This window comes from Esox lucius, chromosome 14, assembly GCF_011004845.1.
Source record: "Esox lucius isolate fEsoLuc1 chromosome 14, fEsoLuc1.pri, whole genome shotgun sequence".
In the NCBI taxonomy this organism is placed as follows: domain Eukaryota; kingdom Metazoa; phylum Chordata; class Actinopteri; order Esociformes; family Esocidae; genus Esox; species Esox lucius.
Window position 1 is genome coordinate 17714109 of NC_047582.1, and position 13535 is coordinate 17727643.

At 39.9% G+C, this 13535-nt stretch overlaps 1 protein-coding gene across 1 annotated transcript in view; it reads right to left on the bottom strand.

The window, feature by feature from the left end:
• The window catches only part of pappaa (pregnancy-associated plasma protein A, pappalysin 1a), a 174742-nt gene that overhangs the window by 29652 nt on the left and 131555 nt on the right, over positions 1-13535 (bottom strand). Inside the window, exons 14-18 of the mRNA XM_010877932.4 lie at positions 9578-9746; positions 3633-3816; positions 3146-3347; positions 2718-2919; positions 1033-1183 (exon numbers count right to left, since the gene is read on the bottom strand). Of these exons, the coding sequence (XP_010876234.3) occupies positions 1033-1183; positions 2718-2919; positions 3146-3347; positions 3633-3816; positions 9578-9746 (908 nt within the window). The remainder of the gene's footprint in view (positions 1-1032; positions 1184-2717; positions 2920-3145; positions 3348-3632; positions 3817-9577; positions 9747-13535) is intronic.

Consider the following 13535-nt stretch of genomic DNA (forward strand, 5'->3'; position numbering starts at 1 on the left):
ATCTTTTTTTTTTAGAATGTTAGGCCTTAGTTTTTGAAGCATCATCCAGACAGTTGTTTGGTCAATGTTCCATTTCAGAGATGTATATGGCTGTCTATTTAGCATTGAGAACAGATATGAGAACACATGAGAATGTATAGTTTTCAGTTACATCCTTTCACACATAATGACATTAAATAATCCGATCATATTTAATGATCTGATCATATGTCTGGGAAATTGCACATAACCGTAAGGATACTCATTTTGCCAAGTACTCTGTCGACCTCGTCATACTCGTGTCAGTAATTGTATCAGTTTGTCACACGTGACTCTTAACTCGTAAAATACTTGGGAAAACCTGAAAGTGTGTGTTAAATGCTGGCAATGCCTGTACCTCAACTGTGCGTTATTGCTCCATCAATCAGAGTGCTCACCAGTGCGATTAAGATGTTCCTTTATTCACTCTAACATTCATCGCACTAAGGAAATGGAATAGGCATGTCATCTCTTCCTTTTCTACACAGGCTGCCTGGCTAGAAAGTGGCATCAACATTGTAATCACCTTTTGAACCAGGCTACATACATTTTGTTGTAGGTGTACAAGGTTATGCGAGACAAGCAGTGCAAAGGTTAAAATTAGTTCCAACACAAGGGCAAAGCAGGAAGTAAACAGTTTTAGTGATAAACATTTATGATAGTCATAGTTGAAATAGCTAAGTGTTTTTGCATTGACATGCCTTTGAAGACATGCGAACGTTGCGTAGTTTATTATGAGGACAGTTCGAAGCATTTATTTTGTTGTGTCTGTCCACTTGATATTGCTCTTGCATGCAACGAAACAGCCAAATAAATCTCAGAAATGGAACTTCGACCAAACATCTGCTTGGATGATGGTTCAACACTATAAGGAAGTGGATAATTAGGTCTCACATGCTAAAAACGGATATATCCCTTTAATACCAGGAATAACTGTGGCCCCTTCTTATACAATACAATGTGACAAACGTAGTGTATGGTTTCTACAGTGTCAAACAGAGTGCATATACAGACCAATTCCATATCCCTTCGAGCAGCTGGCTCGTATGCTGGGAAGTAGGTTTTGTGGTAGAGAGCATTGTCCTTTGCTTTGAGGGCAGAGCTTGAAGCTGCCAGTCCAGTTGCCGTCCTTTCTACAGCGAATCACATTGCTGCTGGTTCCATGCTACACACACACACACACACACACACACACACACACACAAACAAACAAACATTTGTAATCAATCTTCTCAGTGACAACACTTATCTGACAATCATCTAAGGAGTGGAACACAATCAAGGATGGTTAGAGGGCCTATAACATTTGGGTACATGATTTTTTGTGTAAATGTATGTCTATCTTATAACTTGCTATGCTAAATGAGTAGGACTGATAGAGAAAACACAATGGAAGAAGAGAAGGGGAGACAGTAGGATAGAGAGGAAAGGATAGAAGGTGAATGGGGGATTATTCATTATTTCTATGAATAGAATATGCTAACACTGGAGACAATAACACTTTCTGATTCTGTCATTATTATACAGCCACATACCAGGACATGATCATCTACACACACAGACACACACGCACGCGCATACAAATTTTGTGTCAAAGGACCGCAAGAGAGATCCTCGGGTCAAGGACAATGCAGTAGAAACAATGTCTTACTTGTAGGTTTTATGTACAGTACCTGTATATATATGTTCAAAAAATTTAACAACCATTACAACAATTTGTTTTAGCATATTTGTTAAAAATCTATGCCATTATTATCAATGCCAAGACATAGATTGTTGTGCCAACCTTTGGCTGCGCTGGACAAAAGGCGAATTTTAGCCTTTTACAGTATGTCAGATAGAGCTTGCCCGTGATAGGTCTGAGTGTGGTTACTGCTGTATGGGGAAAAAGTCATTTTGCATTGCACTAAAGCGCATAGAATGTGGGTATAGTTCCTTGGATGGTTTTGCATGGGTTGCTGCAACATCCACAACTACGAGCAAGAAAAACTTTGAAGCATCCCTTACACTTGATAAATGGCAGATTGAAAACAAACAAGCGAACATCCAATTTAGGCTGGTTTATGGAATGTTTAAATTTTAGTTCCTCGTGATGCTGGGATGTTGTTGTTGGCATTGTGAAATTGAAGAACACAATCATTAAGAAGTTTATTCAGCATCAATACAAACCTGATTTAGATTTGTTTCTGACCACAGTGCTATTTAGATGCATTGTTGCGTCACATGTAGATTGACCTTCTATTGCTACTGTTCTTATAAAATATGGTACAAAGCACGGACCACAAAACAATTATCCCAAAATGTTTCAAAACACTTTCTGTTAGAGAGTCTGAGAAAAAGTGTTTGCAAGTGTGGTCATATGAGTATGTACTTGCTTCCAAAATGTGCATTATGTTGATCTCCATATCAACCATTCACGAACACAACATGCATTTTGCAGGAACAACCAATATTGACAAACAGCTAGAGCTCAGACGCTGTGGCCAGTATAACAGTAAATACCAAAAACATGCCCAACATGTAAGACAAAAGGACGGATGTATGGACAAAAACACATACAGACAAACATCCACAGACAGACAGACATCCACAGACAGACAAACATCCACAGACAGACAGACATCCACAGACAGACAGACATCCACAGAAAGACAAACATCCACAGACAAACAGACAAAAGAGAGTAGAGAGAGACGGACCTGCTTGCATGGAGCGATGTGGAGCGGCCTCACCGTGTGGTTGGCACCGGGGCAGTTGATCCAACATGTGCTGTCGAAGCGGAAGCCGTCCGTACATTGGTACATGCCATGGAAGATGGCAGGTGGAGGGTCACAGGTCACAGGCTCGCACGACCCTTCTAGCCAGCTTCCGTCCTCCGTGCACTGACGCTTAAAGGCTCGCCTGAGATATTAAGAGAACAGAAGTTTAGGCACACACCAAGATCAAAACGACCTTTCTTTAGTTTAGTGGAATTCAATTCAGGTGAAGATAATCATTGGAACTGATTAATTTGATTATATTAATTTGATCAATTAGATTTCAATCCCAATCAATTGAACTAAGACCAGGATTTTGAATTGACTTGTACTGCCAATTTAACTTCACAACATCATATGGATATGGACACCTTTTGGGCTTATTGGTGACATGGTAGCCTGGCTTGCACTTGTACTTGCAGAGGGAGCCCACTTTGAGGCCTGTGTCATTACACCGCTTGGTCTGCAGAACAGCGTTGGGCACGTGTGGTGGGGCTGGACAACGCAACTCGCACAGCGCCTCTGGGAACGACCACAAACCATCCTCCAAACACGTCAGAGTGTTGTTAGAACCTAGTGGGAGAGGAAGACAATGAAGGAAAGCAAGTGTATACGGAGTAATAAGACGATGAAAAGAAAGAGAAGATGGAGATAGAAGAGAAAGGGTAATAGGGTTTGTAAATGGGATGAACATATAGTGAAACAACAAGAATGATGTAAAAGATATCCCATGATTCTACCAGAAAACAAAGGAAATGAATAACAATGTCAAGTACTCTAAATGCATTTAGTTGTTCTGAATTAATTACACCCAAAACCCTCAACAGTCAACAGATTCTGCGCGTGTGTCAATCTCACCTACTAGCTGGGCAGGTTCTTTGCATTGAAAGGTGCTCCTCTTGCCATATGTAGTCCCCTCCGGAAAGTTGAAGTGGGCTGGGTGAACATGGTACTTGTCAGGACGGCCACAGTCTACTGGCTCACATGACACCTGCTTATTCCACTTTCCATTTGCACAGGTGATGGTCACTGTTGAGTCAGACTGGAGAAACGGGAGAAACATATTTAAATTCAATTTCATTGGGACCACACACATGCACAAATTCACAAGCACCCACACTCACCCACAACAAGTACAATACATTTTGACTAATCATTGGCAGGTGTCGGAGATAGAATGTGCATTGTGACATTGATCCAAATTGGAATAAACAATGTTAGTTCTTATGCATCTCAATAAAATCCCCATGGGAACATAGAGTTGGGGAAATTCTTTTTTATTTTCATTTAAACATTGCATGCTTTTTTTGTTTTTACAAATCCAGTATGTCCATCAGTGCATCTCTTGTTCAACAAGCCCTTGTATCCCTAGAGAGCCAAGCAGTTCCTAAATGTCCATGACTTAACAGACTGGGATTTATCAGTGGTACAAGGAACTGCCGATCATTCATGTCCAGTCAAATAATCCAGTCAACCGAGCTAATATCCAACTACTCTACAGTCATCCTAATGGAAAACACACTTAGAATTGGGAGAATTACACTTTTTACCACAGCCAGTACACAACCCATTTTCTTCCAACTCCACATGGAGAACACTTTTTCATGGCTTGTTTTGATCCCAGCACAGCATTGTGTGGTTGGAATACCATCTGGGAAGAATGTTGGCACCTTTACTTCAGCAAACACTAATATTCAGAAGAACCGCTGAATTGAGACAAAATCTGAAAAGAAATACATATGCATGCAGATGCAGCAGCGCAAGCAATCATGCGCACAGACACACACACATACACACAGACACACACAGACACACACATACACACATTCATCAATCATCCCTTATAGAAATGAAATATGTAACATACTACTCTGAATATGTTCACATAAAATATATTGTGGAAAATGACATACTAGCAGTATAAATTAAGATGTGAAACCAATAAAACAGCATGCAATGTGTTTGTGCTATTATATTGAGTAATTAAACTATATCAGACTATTATCATTCACAATAACAAGTATATTGCTACGAACATATGACAATATGGATGATTAGTCCATAGAGATTATACACATCCCTATTTTGATGGTAATTGTTTGCTGAGCGTGGCTACATTTGAGCAGGTTTTTGTTTCTGCTCACCTATGTAACAATGCGCAACTGAGGGCGTCGACAATAAAACTGATCTGATCACTTGAATGACAACAATTCCTTAGATGTGATGCATTAATCGCTCTACTTGTCAGTTGCCTGAACGGGCTGGGTCCAACCAGGCACAGAGTGTGTGCCTGTTTTTTATTTTAAACAGATTTTTTTCTGTCGAGCTGGAAACTGCAAGTAACATTTTGGTCGTGTATCCTTATACTACCATAAAATCTTTACTTAAGACCCATCATTCAGCAGGTCCTATGATTGAGGGCAGGCACGGGCATCTGGCGACCCCCCACCCCCTGTTTTTGAGGCACTCAGATGATTTTAGAAAACAGTGAAAGGATATATACTCACAAAAAATATAAAAAAATATACAAAATATATACAGGTGCTGGTCATATAATTAGAATATCATAAGAAAGTTGATTCATTTCAGTAATTCCATTCAAAAAGTTAAACTTGTATAATGTATACATTCATTACACAGACTGATATATTTTAGTGTTTATTTCTTTTAATTTTGATGATTATAACTGACAACTAATGAAAACCCCAAATTCAGTATCTCAGAAAATTAGAATATTACTTAAGACCAATATAAAAAAAGGATTTTTAGAAATGTTGGCCAACTGAAAAGTGTGAACATGAAAAGTATGCGCATGTATAGCACTCAATACTTAGTTGAGGCTCCTTTTGCCTGAATTACTGCAGCAATGCGGCGTGACTTGGAGTTGATCAGTCTGTGGCACTGCTCAGGTGTTATGAGAGCCCAGGTTGCTCTGATAGTGGCCTTCAGCTCTTCTGCTTTGTTGGGTCTAGCATATCGCATCTTCCTCTTCACAATTCCCCATATTAAAAAATTTCCCAGATATACATATACTAGCATCAGACCTAGTGTACTTTTGTTTATAATTACATACAATACATGGACGTGTGTGTGTTTCAAGTTAATCTGCGGCCCCCTGATGACCAGTACATACATTCCGTGGCTCCCACCACCATCCAAGTAGCCCATCCCTGATGAGGGTGTCTTCAAACGGCAAAGTCTATCTCCTCGGTTACAAAGTCTAGCTCTTAGATTTCAAAGTCTTGCTCCTCGGTTTCAAAGTCTAGCTCCTAGGTATCAAAGTCTATCTCCTCGGTTACAAAGTCTATCTCCTAGGTTTCAAAGTCTAGCTCCTAGGTTCCAAGTCTAGCTCCTCGGTTTCAAAGTCTAGCTTCTAGGTTTCAAAGTCTAGCTCCTAGGTTTAAAAGTCTAGCTCCTAGATTTCAAAGTCTAGCTCCTAGGTTCCAAGTCTAGCTCCTCGGTTTCAAAGTCCAGCTCATAGATTTCAAAGTCTAGCTCCTAGATTTCTTCCAGGGTTCTGACCCTACTAGGGCAGTTTTTTTTTTTGTCTGGATATCTGTATTAGCACAAAAGTTACTTATCTGTATGAGTTACAACTTTGGATGTTACTGATTCATTGTGGAAGGCAAGGCACAAAATTGACAAACCACCCTTGCAATTTTCTGCAGAAAAATGAACCAAAGACTTAACCCTTTTAGCTATAACTGTGGCATTGTTTGCTTCAGTTATGTCTTCAGCAGGTGAAAAGCATACTCAATCAAATTTCGGACAGGGATTTTGACTTGGCCACTCAAGAACATTCACATTTTTGTAAGTTATTTGCTCAAAGGGAAGTAGCATATTTCTAATTATTTTAGTGGAGACAAGCAATCAGAATATTTTTCTATAATAAGGTGTGGTGGTTAGGACTGTTGTAAAGGAATGGGAAAGACACCATTTGAAATCGCAATGGAAATAAAATATGGCTCAAACAATATGGCTCATAAACAATGTATTAGACCACCCAAATTAAAATAAAATGCACGTTAAACATTAACATTCACTGACAGAAAAATAAAACAATTTAGTGGATTTGCATGGGAATAAATACAATTATTTCAGTTAAATTTGGGTTTGATATACAAAACAAATCAAAGGTTTGGACACACTTGCCCATTGAAATTAATGGGTAGGTTTGTCCAAACTCTTGACTAGTACTGAATATCCAACACAATTTACATCCCATTAACCCTTATCTCTGGCAAATTTTCGAATTGTATGGCTGACCTTTTTGGATTTAAAATGGCTGGGTACTGATTTTATGAAAAACTGATGGATCTCATGGGTCTGTTGGAATAGGAATTTCACAGATACAGTTCACTTCAGATATACACTGACATTTACCCCAAGACAATGGTCCAAATACTTTTGGAACAGTACTTCTAAATGGTTCATTCGATATGGATGTAAATATGGATCAATTAAAGCTGATGGTATGTACTCTAACACCATTGTGATTGTATAATTTCAAATCCAAAGTGCTGGAGTACAGAGCAAAAACCATACAATCTTTGTCACTGTCCAAATGCTTATGGACTGCGCATCTCTGCTTGGATTCAATAAGCATTACACATCACCTTTTGAGCCAGAATTGAGGTTGATTCAACGTACAACTGTAAGGCATCCACTTACAATAGGATTGTGTGGTTACACAACAAAATGAAATTTAGGTTATTTTAATGAAAAATTGTCCTACAACCAACTGGGATTGGGAGTTTCCTCTTGCAGCTGGTTGCTGTACTATTTACTTTAAATCCACAATATTTATATATATATATATATATTTTTTTTTTTTTTTGACATTTTCGGCATGCTTATATTGTCAACCTCATAAAACACATTAATCTCACCCTGAATTCAAATTGCCACATCCAGCGTTGATAAAATCAGCATATTTCAGTTTTAAAACCTGCAACATGTTCACAGATTCCTCTCTTTCTCTCTTCCCTTGTCTAGTACACAGAAAATACATGCCTAAATAATCCTTGTAGCCCCTTTCCACAATCAGGTTATCCAGCATAGGCACCTGGGACAAAAGAGGACTGCATTATAAAACAATTATACCCAAAATGGTAATGGGGACAATTTGTTTGCAGATCATCCAGCATGATTCCCAGAACCACTGTGACAGTGATGAAGCAAGAATGTAATAAACAAGAGAGAGGAAAGCAATAGTTCTCTCTCTGCGACCCCAAACAGTTTCCCCCCCAAACTCTCTCCCAAAACCTCTTATATACATCACTATGTATCTATCTTTATCTATCTATCCATACTGTATTTTTCACTCTCGCTCTCTGAGATCATTCATTCCTAAGCAAGTTAGCATTGACATATTAAGCAACATTATCTGTCTATCAAATGTAACGCTGTTAAAGTCTGATAGTCAGGGGGTAATGAAGTGATGTAAATCTCTCAAGGTTGACGCGTACACACACACAGTAACATGTTTCCATGTGTAACAGACTTGAACAGATTGCATCCCAAATAGGGAACACTAACTTTGTTATGCAACTGAAATGAGCCTTACCATATGTGTGTTAGTGCATATCCATATGGATGTAGTGCTGACATGCTTGCAAATAGGGAAGCAAAATAGCTGAAGACAAACACATCAAACACACATAGAGCAGCTATATGGACAGGAGTGGTGAATAGAAGGTCTGAATGTGTGTGTGAGTAAGCATCATTCATCCACTCCTATATACAGGTGTCTCATTCTACCCTTTCCTTTCTTTCTCTTCCTCTTTATCTCTTCTTGAGTTCTCTCACTCATGTTCTGTTTTTAACTCAGATGTTTTCTCTTTAATCTCATGGAGATTAAATATTTATTTTCTGACTACTTGTAAAATCTTCAGAAACTAACATAATATCAAACCTAAATCTCTCTGTTTTAAGGAGCATCGATTTGCTTCCAGGTCTCTTAACCACGCCTGGGAGAGAGACAAAGTCTTTACAAGACCTCTGTGGGAGTCAATGGGTTTATTGTGTGGCTGGGAACTAACTTGTTTGTTTGGGGTGGATTGTGTGTGCCTGCATGCTTCTGTGTTTTGGTGTTTTGTGAGACAATATCAATACTCCCATCTGTTGACTGTCTTGTGTGTGGGAATCGAGGCTATTACTCCGGTAATGTGAAATGACATAAAACATACTGCTCGTCTTAAATGTCATAACACAAAGTAATAGTTCATATTAAACATCCTGATGAATCGCAGTGTAATTCATCTCATCAAGGCCCAGAAACAAAAACATTAGTATACCCAGACTTATAAGCTTTGGAAAGACATGAGGTATCTGCAGAGAAGTGTGCCATGTTTAGTAGAGTATCTGCGCTCTGTGAGGATGACTGCACTATGTGAGCGGGGAGGGAGGGAGCAGAGAGGAGATGCAAGGAAGGGAAGAAGGAGGAAAGAAGGTAGGGGGTGCAGTCAGCAGACAGTGATGTCATTGTCCCAGTGGAGAAGAAAAGCATTGCCATTGTTGCAGGTAATGGCGCAGCATAGAAAGACTCAACATGGACAGCGTGAGCATGTGCATGTGTCTGAATGTATGTGTGCGTGTTGGCATTTGTGTGCACATCGGTCCATGTGTATGTGGTTGCATAACGAAGAGAGAAGAAAGGAAGGCGCAAGGCGTCTACTCTGGACAGTGCAGTGGTGGCAAGCTACCTGGTACAATGATGTCATCATCCCAGTAGATTTAAACAGCCAAGCTACGGTTGCAAGTACATAATGTATGTGTTCGTGTGTCTGCTGTTGTGTGTATACCTGAGTCTTGATGATGTCATCGTCTCTGTGGATCTGCAGGACATAGCCAGAGTTGCAGGTGATGGTACAGCGAGCTCCGTTGTAGAAGCCCTGACTGCTGCACTTGAGCTCTGCATTGCGGATTAGCGGCTCCTGGCAATCGATGGCCTCACATGAGTAATGGACACAACTAGAGAAGAGGGTCACAAACACAAACAAATACACAAGCGGGGATAATTAGTATCACCGCAAGAATAGTCATGTCCTGTATAGCTACAGTGAACTCCAAAGTGATTGACAGCCCCACATTTTTTATTTTGGCTTTGTGCTTAATCACTTTGAAATTTCAAATGACATAGTGACAGGTTAATCAGGTTAATTACAAATTACAGCAAATGTACCGCATAGTCACCCCATAGGGTACCGAACGTATTTGAACAGATTCACGCTTGGGCAAATAAAGTAGTCAGGTTAAGTGCTTGGTCGCATATCTTTGCATGCATTGTTTGCCAGAAGTCTCCAACACACAGACACATAGAAGTCTCCAACACACAGACACATAGATGTCTCCAACACACAGACACATAGATGTCTCCAACACACAGACACATAGATGTCTCCAACACACAGACACATAGAAGTCTCCAACACACAGACACATAGATGTCTCCAACACACAGACACATAGAAGTCTCCAACACACAGACACATAGAAGTCTCCAACACACAGACATCAGCAGACACTGTTTATTTCTGTACAGAATTCATCCTCTTGCAGCGCATCCTTCAGTATCCACACCATTAATGTGGCATGGTTGACCAGGTCATTTGCCATTGCTGTGCTCGCCAGTAATTTCTTTCTCTTTCTTAATCGGGCATTTTACCCCGTGGGACCTCTAGGTGTTTTGTGTCATGTCTGAGGGATTTCTAGGACAGTGAGAGTTGTTTTACACATAATTGGCCAGAAGCAGAACGATAATGGGATTTGTGCACTAAAAACACACTGTTTTATCGGAACGTGTATTTAAGAACTAGTGAGATCTGAAAAATGTGTGTGTAGCGGCAGTTGTCCTTGATAACAATATGTCTTGGTAATGTACAAGTTGTCAAAATGTTTCCTCTTTCTAAAAGACTTCAACCCTTGTGGGGCTGTACTTCCTGCTTTGGCCCAGTCCCTTCCCCTCCCCTTGGCACATTGGGAAAACATGTAGGGCTAGTTTTGCGGACACAGATTAACCCTAGTGCTGGACTTAAACGTCAAGCTCAATGGCCCAGACAGCATAGTATATAAGACCCTAAAATAGGGAAGAACTAACACGTGAGGGGGGTCAGGGGAAATTGGTTGTTTGGCTGGAGAGACAGAGGAGGAAGGACGGGAAGGAAGGACAAAATAAAGTATATAAGCACAATAGAAAGCACAAACAAACCCGCCCCAAACACTCAATACACTGCCACCTTGCCACCCTCGTCACTCCCCAAGAAAGAGACCTATCACATTCCAAATGGTACCCTATTCCCTTTAAAATATATGATTTTGGATCAGGGTAGCTACATAAACCAGATGCTAAGAGTAAAAGTCAGTACACTACAGCATACAGGGGGCTGCTGGTTTGCATATATGATTTTTTAGGGCCTTCTGCTGAGCCCAGGTGGTGCTGGAAGGTTACAGTAGTAGTGTGACTGAACACACTGATACATAATGTCTAGGCCTCATAAATAGATGTCTTGTGAACATACAGATAGGTCCGGATATATTTGGACACTGACACAATTATCATAATTTAGACTCTGTGCGCCACCACAATGGATCTGAAATGAAACAACCAAGATATTTTGAAGTGGTCTTTCAGCTTTAATTTAAGGGGGTGAACAAAAATAGTGTATGGAACGTGTAGGAATTGCAAACTCAATCCCCTTATTTCAGGGGCTCAAATGTAATTGGACAAAGTAACACAATCATAAGTAAAAAAAAATGTTTATACTTAATCGAGAATCCTTTGCAGGAAATGACTGCTTGAAGCGTGGAACGCATGGATGCCACCAAACACTGGGTGTCCTCCTTTGTGATGCTTTGCCAGCTGTCTTCAGTTGTTGTTTGTTCGTGGGGATTTCTGCCTTAAGTTTTGTCTTCAGCAAGTGAAATACATGCTCAATCAGGTTCAGATCAGGTGATAGACTCGGCCATTGCAGAATATTCCAATTCTTAGCTCCTAGGTGGCTTTCGCAGTATGTTTTGGGTCAAAAGTTTTGGGTCAAAGTCCATCAGTAAAGTGAAGTGCCATCCAATCAACTTAGCTGAATTTGGCTGAATCTGAGCAGACATTATATCCCTACACAGTACACTTCAGAATTCATCTGGCAGCTTATGTCTTCTGTCACATCATCAATGAACACTAGTGAGCCAACTAAGCATGCCCATGCCATCACACTGCTTCCACTGTGTTTTACAGATGATGTGGAATGCTTCGAATCATGAGCCGTTCCAAGCCTTCTCCATTATTTTGCTTCCTATCTATCATTCCAATACAAGTTGATCTTCGTTTCATCTGTCCAAAGAATGCTGTTCCAGAACTTTTTTAGATGTTTTTTTTCTCAAAGTATAATCTGGCCTTTCTATTCTTGAGGCTTATGAATTGTTTGCAACTTTTGGTGAACTCTCTATAACCCTTGTGAAGTCTTCTCTTTATGGTTGGCTTTGATAATAATATGCCTACCTCCTTACATATTGAGTAATTGTCCAATTACTTTTGGTCCCTTGAAAAAGAGGGGGCTACATATTAATGAGCTGTAATTGCTAAACCCTTCCGCCAATTTCAATATGAATATCCTCAAATTAAAGCTGAGAGATGCACCTTAAGTCCATATTCATAATTTAACTGTAACTTGAATATACTTTGGTAAACAGACAAAATAACAAAACTGGTGTCAGTGTTCAATTATTTTCTAACCTAACTATATTGCAGTACACTCACTGAGGCAGTATTTGAACGCCCCCCAAATACACACATTGAAAATAGATGGAATAATACAAAAATGTAATAGCTTAATGAGGAAATTGTTCACATATGGTCAGAGAGAAGTAGTTTGCGCGTGAATGTGTGTTCTTGCATGTACTTTCTTAAGAGTATGTGCATCCAGAGTTGTGTGTAAGTATGTGTGTTTTTGTGGCTGCATCTGTCTGTAAGTGTGGTTAATGAATTAAGAGAAGTGGGATATTGTAAGCAGACTACAAATGCAGAGTCTGGCCAAGCGCTACCCTGGTAGCAGTCAGCGGACTCTTTTTTCATGCTCAAGGAATGCTGATATGCCTGGGGCTGTCTTTTACAACAGTCTGCCTGCTGTAGGCTTCCCCATGAAGCTCGAAGAGAGAATGATGTCCCAAATGGCACTCTATTTCCCATGCAGTGCATACATATATAGGTAATAGGGTCCCATTTGGAACACAGAAGAGAGTACATTAGAGGAAAAGCACAGTCAAGGAAGTGTTATAAAACTCTGCTGTGCTGCATGACTGGAAACTGTCTTTCCATTGCTTTCTTCCTTGGTTAACTGATCCTTATAACTCTCTGCATTGTCACTATTCACTCTTACAGTCATCTATTCAGTACTCCAACTTTCTCTATCGACACTTTCACAAACGCTTCCCATCTCTCTGCATCTCCCTCTTTCTCAAGAAATTGTCAGTCTCTACATATTAGTTTTGCCTAAACAAATCACAAGTGCAAAAGACAGCAAGCATGACACAAACAGATTGTTGCAAAACCATGAATGGGAGCTGGAATATACAGAAATACAATTGCATAAAAAACTATTAAAAAGACTATGAAAAAGACAGGAAATTGCATGGCTCAACATTATTGCAAGACAATCAGCAAATATAATTGAAAACATAAAGGCTATATCTCAAAATTGCATTATGGTTGGTAAAGAACACTAAAATGATGCCAAGGCGGAATATCGAAGCCAAGGCACAGAAGCC